Source organism: Capricornis sumatraensis, chromosome 18, assembly GCF_032405125.1.
Source record: "Capricornis sumatraensis isolate serow.1 chromosome 18, serow.2, whole genome shotgun sequence".
NCBI lineage: Eukaryota > Metazoa > Chordata > Mammalia > Artiodactyla > Bovidae > Capricornis > Capricornis sumatraensis.
The window spans coordinates 7,376,470-7,396,239 of record NC_091086.1 but is presented as its reverse complement, the minus strand read 5'-3'; the positions used below and the strand labels follow the sequence as shown (position 1 = coordinate 7,396,239).

At 48.2% G+C, this 19,770-nt stretch overlaps 1 protein-coding gene across 2 annotated transcripts in view; it reads left to right on the top strand.

The window, feature by feature from the left end:
* SLIT3 (slit guidance ligand 3) overlaps positions 1–19,770 on the top strand; it is a 722,678-nt gene that overhangs the window by 540,497 nt on the left and 162,411 nt on the right. For both annotated transcript variants that reach the window (XM_068990416.1, XM_068990417.1), the window contains exons 7-8: positions 9,911–9,982; positions 18,121–18,284. In XM_068990416.1, coding sequence (XP_068846517.1) covers positions 9,911–9,982; positions 18,121–18,284 — 236 coding nt within the window. The remainder of the gene's footprint in view (positions 1–9,910; positions 9,983–18,120; positions 18,285–19,770) is intronic.

Sequence of the window (19,770 nt, the reverse complement as noted above, 5' to 3'; positions counted from 1 at the left end):
GATGCCGTGATGACTATCAGTCAACACCCACCAAGCCAGACCAGGACAAGCCAGTCCTGCTTTGACAAATGAACCAAAGAGGAAAGCAGACATGTAGAGGATCTAAAGCAGCCTCCGTTTCATCCCTCTCTCCTTGCCTGAGCCAGAAAGAGGAAAGGTGGGAGCCCCCCAGACCCTCCTTTTGTGGCCCACGTGCTACTGCAACCCCTCTGTGCTCTTCATGCCCCATGCCAGCTGTTCAGATATTTCTGCACAGGGCCTGGCCACAATGTTTGCACTCAGCTGCTCTTTAGGAAATGATTCTGCCTACCTTGGTTGTGCCTGTCCCTGTGAGTCCAACGTAGGCCCTGTGAGAAGTATTTACATCTTCCGGGCTTAGAGTGCTGGCTGCTGGGCTCCCACGTTGGTAAGTACAAGTCAGGGAATTGCAAGGGTCACTTAAAAAAGATGTCCTGTGGCCATAGCTATGGCTGCTGCTGACCCACCAAAATTCTTCTTCCTAGGGATCCTTCAGGAGTACGTGCGTAGATACTAAGTCGCTTCAGTTGTCTGACTGTTTACGATCCTGTGGACTGTAGCCCACCAGTTTCCTCTGTCCCTAGATTCTCCAACAAGAATACTGGAGTTGGTTGCCATGCCCTCCTCCAGGGGAATCTTCCAAACCAAGGGGTCGACCCTGAGTCTCCTGCAGCTCCTGCACTGGACGTGGATTCTTTGCTGCTGAGCCACCGAGAAGCCCTTCTTTAAGGAGGGAGCCACCTTATTTATCCAGACTTAAGAAGTCAACCTGCCCCGAGACAGGAGATGAATGGACAAAGCGGGTCTGTCTGACTCTAGGATTCTGGATCACCTGTGCAGAGGGGAAGAGGAGGGTTTCCAGGAGCACCCCAGAAAGCTTGGGGCTTACTGTGGATGCCTGATCCTGAAATTATGTGGTACATGCTTGCAGTTAATATTGCTGCATTAGAGCCAATTACATAGTATTATGGACACACAACACGCAGATTACACCCAGAGCCAGGAAAGCACAGCTTGATAAAGCAATGGCCTGATCGGAGGAGACAGAGGGAAATGTCAGCCTTATTAAGAAATTGCCAGGGTGGTGTGGCTGCAGCTGGACTGAGCTCCTCCAGAACAAAGATTGCTGTCTTGCGTGACGCTGGGAGAACCACACTTTAGCACCCAGCAGAGATCAGTGGGGAATGGGGGGGAGAAATCAAGTTGGACCTCTCTAAGAGTGATCACAGCCACCTCCATTGAGGGCTGCATACTATTTCAGAACTTGGACTTCCTCCTAAACAGAAAGAGGCCCAGCTCCCTCATGCTGTCCACACGTGAGGCCTTTGGGCCCAGGGCAGCCACAGCCTGCCCTCCACACTCAGGTCAAGGCCCTTTCCTTAGCCTTTCCCCTAGTTCACTGGTTCTACAACGGAATCCTCTTGGTCATTGAAACGCACAAAGCTGGGCCTTCCCCAGAGTTTCTGATTCAGGAGGCTGGGGCAGGGCCTGAACATATGCATCTCTAACAAGTTCCTGGAGAAGGCAATGGCACCCCACTCCAGTACTCTTGCCTGGAGAATCCCATGGACGGAGGAGCCCGGTGGGCTACAGTCCATGGGGTCACTAAGAGTCGGGCACGACTGAGCGACTTCACTTTCACTTTTCACTTTCATGCACTGGAGAAGGAAATGGCAACCCACTCCAGTATTCTTGCCTGGAGAATCCCAGGGATGGGGGAGCCTGGTGGGCTGCCATCTATGGGGTCACACAGAGTGGGACACGACTGCAGCGACTTAGCAGCAGCAGCAGCAGCAACAAGTTCCCGGGTGACGCTGCAAGTCCAGGGGCCACACTTGGAGAACAACTGTCCAGGTTCATTGCACGCCCACCCAGAGGTGGATCTCCCCACCCTGTCTCTTGTAAAAGGTCTTCTGGGCTCTGATTCCAGCACAGCATTGCAGGCTCTGGGAGCATTGCAACTCAGCTTCCAGGTAGGATTGTGGGGCAGAAGGGAGAAGCGTAGATCTAGGGTGAGGCTGCCTGCTTATGTTTGCTTTTGTTTCTGCCTGAAGAGATGCAGCCCCAGAAACCAACTCCGCTGGAGCCTTTCCTTTAACAGCTGCACCAGGCCTTAGTTGCAGCAGTCAGAGTCTTTGGTCTCCATCGTGGTGTACAGGACCTTTAGTTGCCCTGCAGACTCTTAGTTGCACGTGTGGTATCTCGTTCCCCTACCAGGGATTGAACTCAGGCCCCCTGCATTGGGAGCAAGGGAGTCTTAGCCACTGAACCACCTCGACTCCCTGCTTTTGAATCCCAGCCCTACCATTTGCCACTGGGACTTTCCTACCGCTGTTTTATAGTTTTTGTTTTTAAGACCTGAAAGGCATTGACCTCACCCCCTCTTCCCACCAAGCAGTTACGTGACATCCTACTTATCACAGCTAGTCTTTGGCGAAGGCAGGACCAGAACTGCCCAGTTCTCAAGCAGCCAGAGGGCAGCAAACATGGTTTATAAAAAGCCAATTAGTAAATATTTTAGGCTTTTAGGCCATATGGTCTCTCGAAACTAAGCTGCTGTAATGTGGAAGCAGCCATAGATGTGAATAAACAGATGGGTAGAACTGTATTCATACACGCAGGTTGCACTAGATGGGCCTTTAGATAGCAATTCACCAACCCCTGGAACAGACCAACGTGTGTGCCCCCACTTCATACATACAACATGACTCGGAGCCCCTGGGTTGCTGCCGTGTCCCGGTATCTAGCTGAGGAACCCAGGGACATGCTAACTTTGTGAGGGTGTGTTGTGTTAGTTGCTGTCATACCCTACGCTTTGCAACCCTATGGACTGTAGCCCACCGGGCTCCTCTGTCCATGGAATTCTCTAGACAAGAATACTGGAGTGGATTGCTGATGCCCTCCTCCAGGGGATCCCCGTCCCCACCCGGGGATCAAACCTGAGTCTCTTACGTCTCCTGCATTGTCAGGTGGGTTCTTTACCACTAGCCAACCTGTACTGTAGGGCTTCCCTGGAGGCTCAGTGGTAAAGAATCCACCTGCCAGTGCAGGAGACCCAAGTTCGATCCCTGGGTCAGGAATTCTCCTGGAGAAGAGAATGGTGCCCACTTGAGTATTCCTGCTTGGAAAATCCCAAGGACAGAGGAGCCTGGCAGGGTACAATCCGTGGGGTAGCATAGAGTCAGACACGACTTGGTGGCTAACCAACAATAAAAGAAGCAATAGTAAGTGTGCAAATCTCCTAGTGACCTGGGAAAAAAGTTTTGTCTTTTTTAATCTTTATTGAATTTGTTACCATATTGCTAGTATTTTATGTTTTGAGTTTTTGGCCATGAGGCATGTGGGATGTTAACTCCCTGAGCAGGGCTCGGACCCACACTCCCTGCCTTGGAAGGCGAAGTCTTAACTACTGGGTTGCCAGGGAAGTCCCCAGAAAAAATGTCTAATGCTCCCTTTCTAGTTCTCACAAGCAAGAGAGATCCATTGGTAGAAGGAGCATTGTCCAAACAGGTGACTTTAGTGTGGCCTAGGTGCTCCAACTGTGACAGAACAGAAGAGAGGCTGGAGAGAACACAGCTAAATCTCAATAGAAATACTGTGTATATAGGGCTTGGTAAGTAAGAGCTTTATAAGAGAGGAATGGGAGTTGGATGGACCAGCTGTCTTTTAAATCCAGTGGAGGGAAATTGCCTTATTTCTGGTTCGTACTATAAGGCCCACTCAGTAGTTTGCCAGGATGCAAAAAGGGGAGACTGGGACAGTCCTGAAGTTTCATAGAATTGATGTGACCCTGCACTTGAGCTTGAAACCTGACACAAAATGAATTGACAGCATTTACCTGGAGATGGGAATGTCTACCCACCTCTGTATTCTTGCCTAGAGAATCCCATGGACAGAGGAGCCTGGCAGGCTATAGCCCATGGGGTCACAAGAGTCAGACATGACTGAGCAACTAACACACACAGGAGAAAAATTTCCAACTGGGGCAACTTAGGGTAAAGCATATTTTCTCAATAAGAACAGAGCAGTGAGGTTAAAGCTACATTCTAGAACTAGCAATACTCTTCCAGGAGATGGAAGTAAATAAGATGAGGCTGATGAGGTCACCATAGGTTAAGTTTGGGCATTCATATAATGGGGGTGCAGGTGGGTCCTTGTCAGATCAAACAATATATTTTTTCTGTGGTTAATTTTCAAGAAGGTTTCTGGAATAGGAGGCGATAGTAGACTTGTGCAGTGAATTCTAGCTTTGGGTCCCTAAGGGGAGGTGGCAGGGAGTATCTTTGCTGGAGACGCAAACTAGCCCTGAAAACAGAAGGCAGTGGGAAAGTTGGGAGAAATTGTGGTGTAAAGAAGAAACAGTCAGTCCTGAGTCCTCTTGGAGCTTGTTGCTGTGCTGGGCAAGCCTTTTATCTCTTATAGCCTCAAACTGCTCCTTGGTAAGATGGGAAAGATCATCTGAACTGCAGAGTGCTTCAAGTACCAAATAAGATGAATGTGAAAATACATAGTAAGTCGTAAAAGACCAAACAAACACAGGTCACCAAAAACGTGAAAGTCGCTCAGCTGTGCCTGACTTCTGGTCCATGGAATTCTCCAGGCCAGAATACTGGAGTGGGTAGCCTTTCCCTTCTCCAGGGGGTCTTCCCAACCCAGGGATTGAACCCAGGTCTCCCACATTGCAATTCATTACCAACTGAGCCACCAGGGAAGCCCAAGAATACTGGAATGGGTAGCCTATCCCTTCTCCAACAGATCTTCCCGACCCAGGAATCAAACCGGCGTCTCCTGCACTGTAGGTGGATTCTTTACCAACTGAATTATCAGGGAATCCCAGGCTACAAAAATAATAGCTAATAGTTACCGATTATTGCCTACAAGCTAGTGTGCTAACAAGTATGCTTTCCATGCCCAGTTTCAAGGTCATGATAGCTAGCTGGATAATGTCCCCTCAAAAGTGTCCCGTGTTCTCATCCCAGGAACTTAGGTGCCAAAAGGAACTTGGAAAATATGGCCAAGAATCCTGAGATGGATTATCCTGTCAGGCTCTAAATGTCATCAGACAGGTCCTCTTAAGAGGGAGGCAGGACATTGCAGTGAACAGTAGGAGATGTGACAGCAGAAGCAAGAGGGTGGAGTGACACAAGGAAGGAGCCATGAGCCAAGGAATAAGAATCCACCTGCAATGCGGGAGATCCTGGTTCGATTCTTGGGTCGGGAAGATACCCTGGAGAAGGGATAGGTTACCCGCTCCAGTATTCTTGGGTTTTCCTTGTGGCTCAGCTGGTAAAGAATCCGCCTGCAATGAGAGAGACCTGGGTTCGATAACCTGGGTTGGGAAGATCCCCTGGAGAAGGGAAAGGATACCCACTCCAGTATTCTGGCCTGGAGGATTCCAGGGACTGTATAGTCCTTGGGGTCGCAAAGAGCTAGACATGACTGAGCAACTTTCACTTTCATAGGCTGCAGAAGGCAAGGAAATGAATTCTCCTCAAAGCCCTCCAGAAGGAACACAGTCCCGTGAACCCATTTCAGACTTCTGATCTCTAGACTGTATGAAATAGGTCTGTGTTGCTTTAAACCATAGAAAGTGTGGTCATCTGTTACAGCAGCAATAGACAGTGAAGACGGGCATCATTTCTAGAGTCAAGTTCTGATACACCACTTGCTTCATCCTTGACGTGGAGATGATAGAAAGTGCCTGCCTCATCGGGTGGTTGTAGGAATTAAGTGAGATGGTACAAGTAGAACCCACAACCCAATACCTGCCTGGCCTACAATAAGCTCTCAGTTAATGTTGGCAATTATTACAGCCATCTCCTTGAACCACCAACAAAGCTCTGTGAGATCAATGCTGCTAGTTTCTGCTTGTTAAACCGGAGGAAACCTAGTAAGATTAAGAAAATTTATTCATGGTTGCACAGCTTGTAAGTCAGAATCTTAACAAAGGCTTTGCCTTTGAGGCCGTGCTCACCCGCTCCTGGGCTCCCCAGGTGGCGCAGTGGTAAAGAATCCATCCACCTGCCAATGCAGGAGACATGAGTTCGATCCCTGGGTCAGGAAGATCCCCTGGAGGAGGAAACAGTAACCCATTCCAGTATTCTTGTCTGAGAAATCCCAAGAACAGAGGAACCTGGTGGGCTACAGTCCATGGAGTCTCAGAGTTGGACAGGACCGAGCGACTGAGCATGCACACCCCCACTCTGCTCCTCTGCACCAGGGTTGTGATAATGCCACCTTCATCAAATGCCAGCTGCTGGACCTAAGCACGAGGACCAGATAGTGCTGCCTGCATGGGCAAAAGCCACCAAGATTAGAAATCAGATAAATCTGGGCTTATTAGGGAAAAAGAAACTGTAGCTTCCATGGAGAACAGCGTCCAAGAGGTTACCAACCCTCTGAGGTCCCTGGGCCAGCAAATCATGGAAGTCTGAATACTGTGTTTAGTCATTTTGGTTCTGGAATAATTGCTATTATCATAAATGTTTTATTGGCCTCATTATGGCTCACATTTAAATATCAGTGTAGTAATACATTAATAAGTCATCACTGCCGGACGCCTGCCGGATGCAGTTACAATCCAAGTCCTGTGTATAACTGCACTGTATATTCAGCTAAATTAGGGCTGGCTGTGAACTCAGTCTGATGTCGAGTGGGCATATTTGGAAGGCAGCCTCTTCTCTGCAAAGGCTTCTTGAGCTCTTTGCTTTTGTGAGATAAGGGGGACACAGATTTTTGTCTGATTAGTGAGTCAAAGATTCTAATTAGGTCTCCCCCAGGTGTGGAGCCTAGAACTCTGGGATGGATAGAAGAGAGATGAAGGCATTGCTTCCACCCCAGAGGCATTCCTAATCTGCTGGAGAGGGGGTCCGGTAGGGAGCATGACCCTCGCTCCTGGGAAGCTCCCTGTCAAGGCAGGATGGCATGGTCTGATGGGAGTGACAAGTTCTTGCACCCTATCTGATGACATATTCTGAACACCTCCTGGGTGGATGAAGATAGGATGGATTCACAGTCCCCCAGCACACACGTCTATAGAAAAGATAAGCCGCAGGCAATAGAATAGGTTCAAGATCATAAAATGCCAAGTGTCAGAATTGATGCATTAAGGAATTCCTTGAGTGGGCAGAAGCTAGCAATGTAAATTTGGTTGATTCCACTTTATCATAATACCATACGCCTAAAAGAATGCCAGAAGAATGCCACTAGGTGCAGAAGAAATATGGGGGGAGGGAGGAAAAAGTATTAGATTCTGTACTTTTGTGTAAATAGATTTCCTCCCGGTCTTCTTGGCCAAAGGCCTTGAGAAATAGCCTGGGTCAAAGGGGATGTGGTCCCTGGAATCCTGCTGTGGACTAGGGTCCCCAGGGGAGAAGGTGTCTGTGCAGACCCCTTAGGTGGGGTGGGTACAGGGGCCTCTGCAGGATAAAGCTCTGTGTATATTCCCTTGGAGTCTGGGGTTGGGTGAGGGGAACAGGAATGACCAGGACAGGGCTAGGTTCTCTCCACCAAAATCAGTTAAATGGTGGCCTCCACCTAGCAAGCACATACTGTCTGCTAAGCCCTGTGAGGTAGGTACCATTGCCCCCTTCTACCAGTGAAGAATCTATGGCTAAGTGATGGTGATAATCTGCCCGAGACCACACAACTAGGGTATATGTGACTCAGTTTGAACCTTGTATGGACAAGAGCTTTGACTGTGGTAATACACAAGATGGAAAATGTTAGAGAGATTCTAAGAGTAAGATAACATATTCATCAAGAGCCAAGGGCAAAAGAAGTCCATTTAACCAGTGAAGCCTTTCCAGGGAAGGCTGCTTCCTGGGCTGGTGGGGTTCCATGAGAGCGTAAGAGGAATGGAGCTGATGAGAGGGGGTATCTGATGTGGCCTTGGAGGAGCCCAGGAGCAAGTGCCCATCACCAAGGAGTGTACCGTGGGCTGGATCCGATGCCTGCTCTTTGGGATCCAGAGTGAGTTAGGTGTGGGTCAGAGGGCTGAGACCCAGGTCCAGTCTTGCCACAGGTGGTGGCTTCTGTCTGCATGGCCACTGAACTCACCGACCCAGAAAGGCCTCCCACTCCATCACCTTTCCACCTCCAGCCAAGTGATGGCTTCCTTGGCTGCCTTGCTTCCCTGTGATGGTGGTGGTTTAGTTGTTAAGTTGTGTCTGACTTTTTGCAACCCCATGGACTACAGCTCAACAGACTTCTCTGTCCATGAGATTTCCAGGCAAGAATACTGGGATGGGTTGCCATTTCCTTTGCCATGCTTCCCTGGGCTCCCGTAGCAAGTCCTTCTAGAAGGGTAGGCCTTGGACTATAGTTACCTATAGCCTGATTTCATTCTATTTCATCTTGTTCCATTGATGGAGCTCACATCCCTCTCTTCCCTTTCCCCCCATGCACCAAGATACCAGAGGAGTTCCCATCCATGGTCATGGGGTGTCGCAAGAGAGAGACTTAATCCCTGTCCCCACAGAGCTCACAGACTCACTTAGGATGTGCTTGAAGAGGCAGAAGATGCCTGGAAACTACTCATAAAATAACCTCCCCACATAGCATCCTGTGAGGCAGTGTGTGTGATGGGCAGAGCAAGGAGTTTGGAGCAAGATAGCGCAGGGCTCACTCGTGCACTGTTGGTGGGAATGTAAATTGATACAGCCACTATGAAAGCAGTATGGAGATGCCTTTAAAAACTGGGACTAAAACTACCATTAACCCAACAAGCCCACTCTGGGCATATACCCTGAGAAAACCGTAATCGAAAAAAACACATGTACTCGCAATGGTTCATTGCAGCACCGTTTACAACAGCTAGGGTGTGGAAGTAACCTAGGCGACCATTGACAGATGAACGGATAAAGAAGCTGTGGTACATATATACAGTGGGATATCACTCAGCCATAAAAATAAACACATTTAAGTCAGTTTTAATGAGGTGGATGAACCTAGAGCCTATTATACGGAGTGAAATAAGTCAGAAAGAAAAATAAATATCGTGTACTAACACGTATGTATGGAATCTAGAAAGATGGTATTGATGAGCCTATTTGCAGAGCAGCAGTGGAGACACAGACATAGAGAAGAGACTCTTGGACATCGTGGGGCAAGGAGAAGGTGGAGTGAATTTAGAGATTAGCGTGGAAACATCTACATTACCAGATGTGAAATAGACAGCCAGTGGGAATTTGCTGTGTGAGGCAGAGAGCTCAAATCCAGTGCTCCGTGTCAGCCTAGAGGGGTGGGATGGAGTAGGAGGTGGGAGGAAGGCTCAAGAGGGTGGAGACTATGTCCACCTGTGGCTGATTCACGTTGATGTATGGTAGAGGCCAACACAACATTGTAAAGCAATTATCCTCCAATTAAAAATAAAATTTTTTTTAAAAAACGTGCTGGGTTCAGATCCATTATCTACAGCTTAACAGCTGTGTATCCTTGGAAGCATAATTTTACTTCTCTGAAGCTCAGCACCCCCATCTATAATGCAAGGATAAAGGCTGCCCTGTAGGATTATGTGTAACTGAGCAAGGTGTTGGGAATCTGTTTCCTTCTCTCTGAAATGAGGACAATATTTAATTGGGATTGCATTATAGTTGTGGGAATTAGTGACATTGTAATGAAACCCTCACAATAGGATTTCACAAGGGCAGGCTTATTGCTCCAGGTAGTAAGTACCAAGAGGGCAGCAGAAGGGAGGAGGGATCCACCTGTAAAAAGGAATCAGATTCTTTTCTCATTTGGAGCCCCATCCACTGGTCTCCAGCTGCTTGGTACCTGGCTGCTGAGGGGTGGTCCCTCTTGCAGTCATATCCATCCTTCCCCACCGTCCACAAGCATCCTGGCGCCTCCCACGACGCTCCTTTGCTGACATGTCTCTCCGCTCTGTCTGCAGCACCCTCAACAACAACAACATCAGCCGCATCCTGGTCACCAGCTTCAACCACATGCCGAAGATCCGAACCTTGTGAGTAAAGGGCCCTGCTTCCTCCCCAACCTGCTCCCGCCCTTAGGAGGCCCATGGGGCAGCACTCTCAGCTGCTTGTGAAACTTCACCCTTGCTTCCTGCCTCCAAATGCCTCCTCCCTCTGCTGTTGACTAAGTGGTGTGTTAGTGTTGGGGGAGGGGCACGGATCGTGCATGGTTCACCTTCTTGCTCCGGGCTGGCTCATTTCTCTTCACCCTGGGAGTCTTCCTCGACTGGGGAAACCTTTGTGTCTTCTCACTGGTTGGAAAAGTTTGTTAGTGTTCCGTTGTCATTAGAACAGGGGTGTGGTGGTTTGTCATGTGTTTAGCTCATGCCCTGTACTGTTGGCAGTTCTATTGTATTGTCAAGGGTTACGACTGTTTTCCCCTCTGGGACCGGTGGGGGCTTCCCAGATGGCTCAGTGGCAAAAAACCTGCCTACCAATGCAGGAGACACAGGAGGCATGGATTCCATTCCTGAGTCAGGAAGATCCCCTGGAGGAGGAAATGGCAAGCCACTCCAGTGTTCTTGCCTGGAGAATCCCGTGGACAGAGAGCTACAGTTTTGGGATCGCAGAGAGTTGGACACGACTTAGCAATCGAGCACACACATGCAAGCTGGTCAGTGGAGGAGAGGGAGTCTTATCTCCTTCACCCCATCCTCCTAGTCCCCACCCACCACGCTTTCCTGCTCCCTGGATGATATTCTGGTATCAGAATGCAGTTTCTCAGTTCTTTATCTGTAATGAGTTGGGTGGGCTCAAGCCCTCCAAAGTATGTACTCAAGAAGCAAATCTCCGCTTAACAGCCCATACCAAGAACATGTCTACTGCCTTTATTACCTGGGAAGGTCCCCTCACTGAGCCAGAAACTCTTTTGTAAGTTTCTCTGCAAATGGACTCTGCTGATCTGTCTAAAAGATTGGTACTTGATGCCTTTCTTGTGTTGATGGAGCCTCAGCAGAATTTACATCACCGTAGTAGGGGAGAGTCAGCCCCAAGAGTAAAGTGTCTGGCACGTAGTGAACAACAGGAATTTATAGTTAAATTATTAGTGTTATGATCATCGTCATAATATTTATCTAGAAATTTGGATTAAAAATACCAAGCATCCAGCTTATCTATGGCCCCTGAGCAGCACTGGATCCAGGGAGATGTGAAAATCCATAAAGCAGTGGTTTTCAAAGTGGCAGTCCCTAGCCCAGTAATGTCAGCATCACCTGGAACTTGTTGAAAAGCAAGATCTCAGGTCCCACCTCAGACCCATGAAGTCAGGATCTCCGGGCAGAGCACAGTGTCTGTTTTTAACAAACTCTCCAGGAGATCATGATACTGATAAGGTTGGAGAACCCCCACATTAGTGAGAAAGCGACCTTGTCTCAGGTAAGAATGAAGCAAAGATCAATGAAGCAATTGATGAGGAGATGATACAAGAACACCCTCAGAAGGACACAGAGTTGCAAGTTAGGCAGTGCACACGTGCGTGCTGAGTCGCTTCAGTCACGTCTGACTATTTGCGACCCCATGGACTGTAGCCCGCCGGGCTCCTCTGTCCATGGCATTCTATAGGCAAGAATACTGGAGTGGGTTGCCATGCCCTCCTCCAGGGGATCTTCCTGACCTAGGTATCAAATCAGGGTCTCTTGATCTTCTGCGTTCCTTGAAACTAGTGCCACCTGGGAACCCCGGGAGTCAGGCAGACCTGAGGTCAATGCGAGCTCTGACACTGTCTGTCACTGGGCAAGTTGCTTTGTCTCTGTGTTCCTCACAGACAGTGAATTGATAAGTGCTTGCTTCAAAGTTGATGTGAGAATGAAATGTACTAACAGGTAAAGTTGCCTGGTCATGGTGTCCAGACAACAAATACTAGCTAGTATTCAGTTCAGCTGCTCAGTCATGTCCTACTCTTTGCAACCCCATGAACTGCAGCATGCCAGGCCTCCCTGTCCATCACCAACTCCTGGAGTTTACCCAAACTCATGTCCATCGAGTCAGTGATGTCATCCAACCATCTCATCCTCTGTCATCCCCTTCTCCTCCTGCCCTCAATCTTGCCCAGCATCAGGGTCTTTTCCAATGAGTCAGCTCTTTGCATCAGGTGGCCAAAGTATTGGAGTTTCAGCTTCAACATAAGTCCTTCCAATGAACACTCAGGACTGATCTCCTTTAGGATGGACTAGTTGGATCTCCTTGTAGTCCAAGGGACTCCCAAGAGTCTTCTCCAACACCACAGTTGTTCAAAAGCATCAATTCTTCAGCACTCAGCTTTCTTTATAGTCCAACTCTCACATCCATACATGACTACTGGAAAAACCATAGCCTTGACTAGACGGACCTTTGTTGACAAAGTAATGTCTCTGCTTTTTAATATGCTATCTAGCTTGGTCATAACTTTCCTTCCAAGGAGTAAGTGGCTTTTAATTTCATGGCTGCAGTCACTATCTGCAGTGATTTTGGAGCCCCCAAAAATAAAGTCAGCCACTGTTTCCACTGTTTCCCCATCTATTTTCCATAAAGTGATGGGACCAGATGCCATGATCTTTGTTTTCTGAATGTTGAGGTCTAAGCCAACTTTTTCACTCTCCTCTTTCATTTTCTTCAAGAGGCTCTTTAGTTCTTCTTCACTTTCTGCCATAAGGGTGGTGTTATCTGCATATCTGCAGTTATTGATATTTCTGCTGGCAATCTTGATTCCAGCTGTGCTTCCTCCAGCCTAGCATTTCTCATGATGTACTCTGCATAGAAGTTAAATAAGCAGGGTGACAATATACAGCCTTGACATACTCCTTTTCCTATTTGGAACCAGTGCACTGTTCCATGTCCAATTCTAACTGTTGCTTCCTGAAACTGTATACAGATTTCTCAAGAGGCAGGTCAGATGGTCTGGTATTCCCATCTCTTGAAGAATTTTCCACAGTTTATTGTAATCCACACAGTCAAAGGCTTTGGCATAGTCGATAAAGCAGAAATAGGTGTGTTTCTGCTCTCTTGCTTTTTCCATGATCCAGCGGATGTTGGCAATCTGATCTCTGGTTCCTCTGCCTTTTCTAAAACCAGCTTGAACATCTGGAAGTTCATGGTTCATGTATTGCTGAAGCCTGGCTTGGAGAATTTCGAGCATTACTTTACTAAGCATGTGAGATGAGTGCAATTGTGCGGTAGTTTGAGCATTCTTTGGCATTGCCTTTCTTTGGGATTGGAATGAACACTGACCTTGTAGTATTGGGTTAGCCAAAAAGTTCATTCAAGTTTTTCTATACCGTCTTACGAAAACTCCACATGAACGTTCTGGCCACCCAATATGAAGGGGACTCCGAGCTCAGGTTCCATCACGGTGCCCTGCTTCTTCCTTTGATCCCTCTTGGGATGGCAGAATTCACTCAAGAAAATCTATCCTCTTCCTCCCCTTTTAAAAGGGAATGATGCCAGAGAAACCATGGGGTCTTCAAAGACCTCTTCGGAGTCTATAGCAAACCACGAGTGGGCCACAGATGGAGCGTGGCCCGGGGCTTCTGGCCGGGAAGCGGAAGTGTGCCTTGGAGAGCATCTCCCCAGACAGTGGGTTGAGTAGAAGAAATACAGCTTTCACCTGCAGAAACCAGCAGCCCAGCTCCTGTGGGCTGGTTCTCTGAGATGTCCACGCCCTCTCCTGTTACTTTCGGTGGGAAAGTATCAGTCGGAGCTGCGAGGGGCCCTGGGAGGCAGGGAAGATGGCCAGGTCTGGATCTTGGGCTCTCTGTATGGGTGTTGTAGGTGCTAGGGAGGAGGGCGGGAGAGTTTCTTCTGCTTGTTTCTGTTGTCATACTTTCCTGTGGTCCTGAACACTCATCTGATGAGCTCAGATCAATCAATCAGTCTCGTCTGTTCTCTTTGCTCCGTGCTGGTGCCATTTTCTCTTTAGTTTAATTTCAGAGATGGCTCTGTAGAGAACTCCCCAGAGACCTGAGCTGACTAATCCCCCTTCACTGTAATTAAAGTGTGGTGGGGATGGGGAGGGGGGTGTGCTGGTGGTGAAGAAGGAGGGAAGAGGGGAGAGGAAGGAAGTCATAAATGGGATTTCTAAAGGAAAGCTTTTATATTGAATTCAGAAAGCCACATTTTATAGAAAATGAACACTGACCCTCTCTAAAAGGATTTGCTGGAAATTTAATTTAGCGTCTGTGGCTAAAAGGCACCTTCTACAAATTGGCATTTGTATTCATTCACCTTATCTCCTGTAAAGGTGGTTTTGCCAACATGCAATATGGTGTTTCCATCAGGAAAAGACCACAGAGCAACTGGCAGGAAACATCTAGCTGCCTTGATGCTCTGGTGGTTAAGAGGTGATAACCTTGAACAGGCAGGACCTTGGGTTGAGAAGAGCCTGAAGTCTGGAGCTAGTCTCTGTGCAGTAAGAATAATAATAGCAAATATGTCTTCAGGAGTTTACGGTATCCCAAACTGAGCGCTAAGCACTTTTGTTTTTTAATCTTTTGGCCACACTGCATGGCATGCAGGATCTTAGTTGCCTGATCAGGAATCAAACCCACAATCCCTGCATTAGCAGCGTGGAGTCTTAACCACTGGACCACCGGGAAGTCCCTAAGCACTTTTCACGGGTCATTTTGACCCTCACGACAGCTCTAGGAAGAAGGCGCCATTAATATTCCCATTTTATAGATGACAACACTGAGCACACATGCTTGCATGCTCAGTCACTTCAGTTATTTCTGACTCTCTGTGACCCTATGGACTGTAGCCCACCAAGCTTCTCTGTGCATGGGATTCTCCAGGCAGAAATACTGGAGTGCATTGCCACGCCCTCCTCCAGGAGATCTTCCCAACCGAGGAATCAAACCTGTGTCTCTTACATCTCTTGCGTTGGCAGGCGGATTCTTTACCACTAGCATCATGTGGGAAACCTAGTAACACTGAGAACCAGGGTTAAATCACTGCCCACAGTCAAAGTCAAAAAAGCACAGAGCCCATGTCAGATTCCGACACTTTGACCTCAGAAGCTGAGCTCTTCTCAGAAGCTGACAGACTAGAGCTAAGCTCTAGGAACAAAAGCAGAAGGGCATCAGGTGAGCTGAGAAAGGGGAGACCTGAGCTTCCATGTGGCCAAAGGGTCACAGGAGGCCACTCTCCCCTATATCATCACCATCACAAAAGTTACTGAAAGTAATCAAAATCATTTCTTTTCTCGCTCAAGAAAATTAGAAATACTTCTGGCCGTGTCTGGGCTCAAGTTTCAAGATCATCATGATTATTTTTTTCTTTTAATATTAGTGTTTGGGATGATATTGCTCAATTTGATCTCCCAAATGTGACATAAAAGGCAACTTGAAAGATTCAGCTCAGCTCAGCTCTCCAGGCAGGTAAAATTCCAAGAGGGGAGGCCTGAGCCAGTCCATGGCCCTGGGCTTTTGACAAGGGCCTTCATATGGCTTCAAAGACAGTCTGGGTCTCCTCTTTTCCATGCTCCTACTTGGGAGAGGAGAAATTCCTACAGAAACAGACAAAGGGGTAAGGGCCATTTATAGCTGGCTTAAGAAGACGAGTAGCTTAGGACTGGCCAGTGGGGATTCAGGAAGAAACAGCCTAATATAATCTTCCAAAAGGAAAACCTCTGACATTTTGATTATCCCAGAAATTTATCAGCTCAATAAGGATCTGACTTACCTAAATCTCATTTGTGTTGTTCCATTGATCTCTCCCTTCTCATTGGAACTGATGGGAATTTGTTTGCATTGATCCACCTTCTTTCCTTACCTTCCATACCTCAGTGCCAAAGAGGGCAACTGCCTTTCCCAGTAAAAGCCAAACTCGTTAAAAGGCACACACACACAAACCTCTGGTGCCCCAGCCTGTGTGTGCCACTGTAGCCCACCTCTGCTCCACCTTGTCACCAAGAGCTGACCCACCATCGCCATTTTCCTAGGCAGCTGTTAGAGCTGGTGGTGTATTCCTGGCCATTCCTCTCGCTCTCAACAGCTCACTGGTGGGTCAGGAGACAGATCATTTTCCCTCATGCTACAGTTTCCCAGCAGGTCCCAAGGCAGAAAAGGGATGCCCTTCTCCCCTTCATGCTCTTTAGGAAAGAATAACCAACTCCAGGTCTTCCACTGGGCTCCGCTCTGTCCTTGGCACAAAGTGGAGTCATCTTTGTCTAACACACACGTCTTGCTTTCCTTCTTAGCGCTGAGGTCCTTCCCCGCAGCTTAGGGTTGTTCCTCCCCTCCCCCTTTCCTCCTGTTGTCCCTCTCTCCTGGAGTGCCAGCCTGAGAAGAAGCCAGGCTCACTTCCACGGCATCAGGACCTGAATTTTGATGCTCTGGGCCCATTATAGGCACAGTCTCTTTGTCCTCACAACTGAGTTTGACCTTAAAGTATTGGCTCTGAAGTACGAAAAGAAAATTATAACATCAGAATTCATCACTTTTAAACAAAATCATAAAAAAATTTTTTCAAATATTTTTCAGCAGAAAAAAAATTATATTCTGGGTGGGATATGGGTTCGTTTAGTCAGTTGGATACAGTGGGATCTGGGGCCCCCGCACCGAGGCTCCTGAGTTCCCCAGGGGCCCTGGCTTGCCTGAGGTTTGCACCCATGCAGTGGCAGGGAGTCTCTGCCTGCAGGCAGCACAGACCAGCTGCACTCAGCCGATGTTTAGCAGTGTTGACCTTGCACTGAGTGGAGTGTGGTCAAGAGCCCTTCAGCTCTCTCCACATCAGGCACAGATGTAGCCCGAGCCAACTGCTTTGGGCTGCCACGCAGTATTAACTGGCATGACACAGAGTACTCGAAAGTCCCGAGATACGGCTGGCTGATTAGCATGTGCGGGATGGGGCATTGAAATTGACATCAGAAAGCCAAGTATATGATGAACTGTTGTGACTAGAACTCACCCGTGGGCTACTTGTAATGACCGAGGTTGGTAGGGAGTGTGGACACTGGAAACCCCTGATACAGAACCTTGGGAAGAACCTTTAGAAGCCCTGGCTATCCTTAGGTTGCCCTCTAGTCAGTGGAAATGAAATTTCACTTAACCAGTTGGGGTTCCCCTCAGATGTGGAATCTGTAGATCCCTCTCAGGAATCTTAGTCCAGAATGAGAAATCGACCTCGAATTATAGCTACTAGAGGGAGAAAGCCCAAGAGTCGTGAAGACAAATGTAACGCCTTTTCAGAATCCCGGAAGCCGTTAGAAGAGCAAATACACCGGGTGGAATTGAACTCGGGAAGGCGATAAAGGGCACTCCAGAGAGATTGCTCTGATTTGCAGGAGTCTGTATGGATAATACCTTATTTACTAGGAGGATGAAGAGAAGATGCTTTCTTCAGAAAGCCCCCTTCTCTTTGTGACCTGCTAGGCCTGGCTAGTGCACACAGTGGTATTTTAGGCTCACCAGTGTGACACGAAAAGTGAAAGTTACTCAGGCGTGTCCGACTCTTTGAGACACCATGGACTATACAGTCCTTGGAATTCTCCAGGCCAGAATACTGAAGTGGGCAGCCTTTCCCTTCTCCAGGGGAGCTTCCCAACCCAGGGATCAAACCAGGGTCTCCTGTATTACAGGCGGATTCTTTACCAGCTGAGCTACCAGGGAAGCCCAGGGTGACATTCTGAAGGGGGTGTATTAAAGAGATCTAGAGTGGAAATGAAGGAGGGAGAGAAAAGATTGTGACAAATCCTGGCCACAATTCACTACAGACTGGGGCATGGTGATGAGGAAGCTGTTGCAAGCCGTCTGGAACTCAAGTCAGCTAAAGGACTGACATTCGCACCTGAGTCACCCTTTCGGAATTTGGACCTGAATCAGGGTTGTCAGTGTGGCAGCGCCGCCCTCCCTCTCCTGTATGCTGAGGCTTTCCCCGGTGGAAATGGGAAGGGCGGAATTACTATGAAGAAATGGGAATTGCCCAGAACCCTGAAGGTCACCATGGGATGTGGCTGGCACGGAAGATGACTGTCATTTGTGGGTTAGCAATAGGAGGGTTGAGGATCCTGTGGCAGTTCACAGTGCAGAGGGCAGCTCCCCCCTGGGACCCCGAGGATGGTCATGCTGGGCAAAGGAGCATGGAGGCGGCACTGCGTTCTGCCAGTGGCAGCCTCCCCACTTCCTGCGGTGACAGCCTCTCCCCTCTCCCCCACTCCCAGGCGCCTGCACTCCAACCACCTGTACTGTGACTGCCACCTGGCCTGGCTCTCGGACTGGCTGCGGCAGCGGCGGACCGTCGGCCAGTTCACTCTCTGCATGGCCCCTGTGCACCTGAGGGGCTTCAGCGTGGCAGACGTGCAGAAGAAGGAGTACGTGTGCCCAGGTGAGATGGCATGGCTCCCCTCCCCTCCTGTCCCGCCGCTTGCCCACCTGTGAGCTCACCTTAGCCGTGAACGCGTGCCCAGCCCAGAGCTTGGTGTGGAACACTCTAGTGTGCCTCCAGGTGTGCCAGAAAAGAAACTCTTACTGAAGGAACTCATGGATCCCTTTCTGTTAAGCCTCAGAGTCCATCGATCCTAAGAAGCTAACATTCGCTAGGTCCTTTAACATTGGCCAAACGCATTCCTAAGCCCATTTGCTCCTAGAAATTGAGAGCCAGGCTAATGGAGGCTATTTCCAAATCTGCTTGCTTGGAAATCTCAGCTCTGTCCCTTAGTGGTGTGTGACTTTGGTAAGTTGCTGCATGTCTGCCAAATGGAAATAATCGTCGTCTATAACTCAAGGGACGGGTGGGAGGGTCCAATGAAATAATGCATATGAAGCACTTAGATGCGCAGCACTTGGTAAGAGCTAATGAGTGGAGCTTAATTATTAGAGTTCAGTGGGCCCACAGAATGTGCCGAGCAAACACGAGAGTTTGATCTGTGGCTCATTGAAGTGTTATAGGACAGAAAACAGAGCTGTGCTAGGACGTAACTGAAGGCAGCCTAGGCCCCCAGGATGCGAGGCAACTGAGTGACCTGGGAAGCGCTTCTCAGAGGAGGTTACCTTTGCCCTGGGTCCTAAACGTTATTTGCTTGTTTGTTTTTACTTTCATTGACATTCTCTGATCCCATCAAGTCTTCCCTTTTCCAGTGGCAAGGGTAGAGCTAATTTCTTGATTGCTTCAAAAACAAGAGAATTCAGTTGGAGAGATCCCCAAAGAGGCATTCCTGAAATTCAGGAGCTCAGTCCTGCAATTGGGTCCAGTGGCTTCTAAAGGCTTATCTTGGAGTGCTGATGTGTAGAAAAAGGAACTTTTTTAAAATTTTTAATTTTTTTAACACCAAAAACATTTTGTATTGGGGTATAGCCAATTAGCAATGTTGTGATAGTTTCAGGTGAATGGTGAAGGGACTCAGTCATACATATTCCTATTTCCATTCTCCCCTAGTCCCCTGCCTCCATCCAGGCTGCCACGTAACATTGAGCAGAAATAAGGAAAAAGGAGCTTTCTCAGTACAGAAGCCGACTACATGTCAGGGGACCGCGTGTGGCCAGGAGTACAGACTGGTCCTCCTCAGCTCTTAGGCTGCATTTGCCATAGGTGGGAATTTTCCTTGAATTTAACTTCACACTCTGCTGCTTTCCCCTGGCATGTAACAGCTTCATCAAATTCTTTATTATCCAAAAACATTTTAACATGTCTCTGAGCAGTACCTCAACAATTTCCTATAGACACCCACTTAGAAATCACTTTCCATCAAACACATAATAAAACCGTTTATCACACAGGCACCAAACTCAAAGATAGTGACTGTAATTACAGTAATTATTAGGCAAAGGGTACAATATCGGCATAAGTGCCAGTGAAAGAAATAATTATAGAG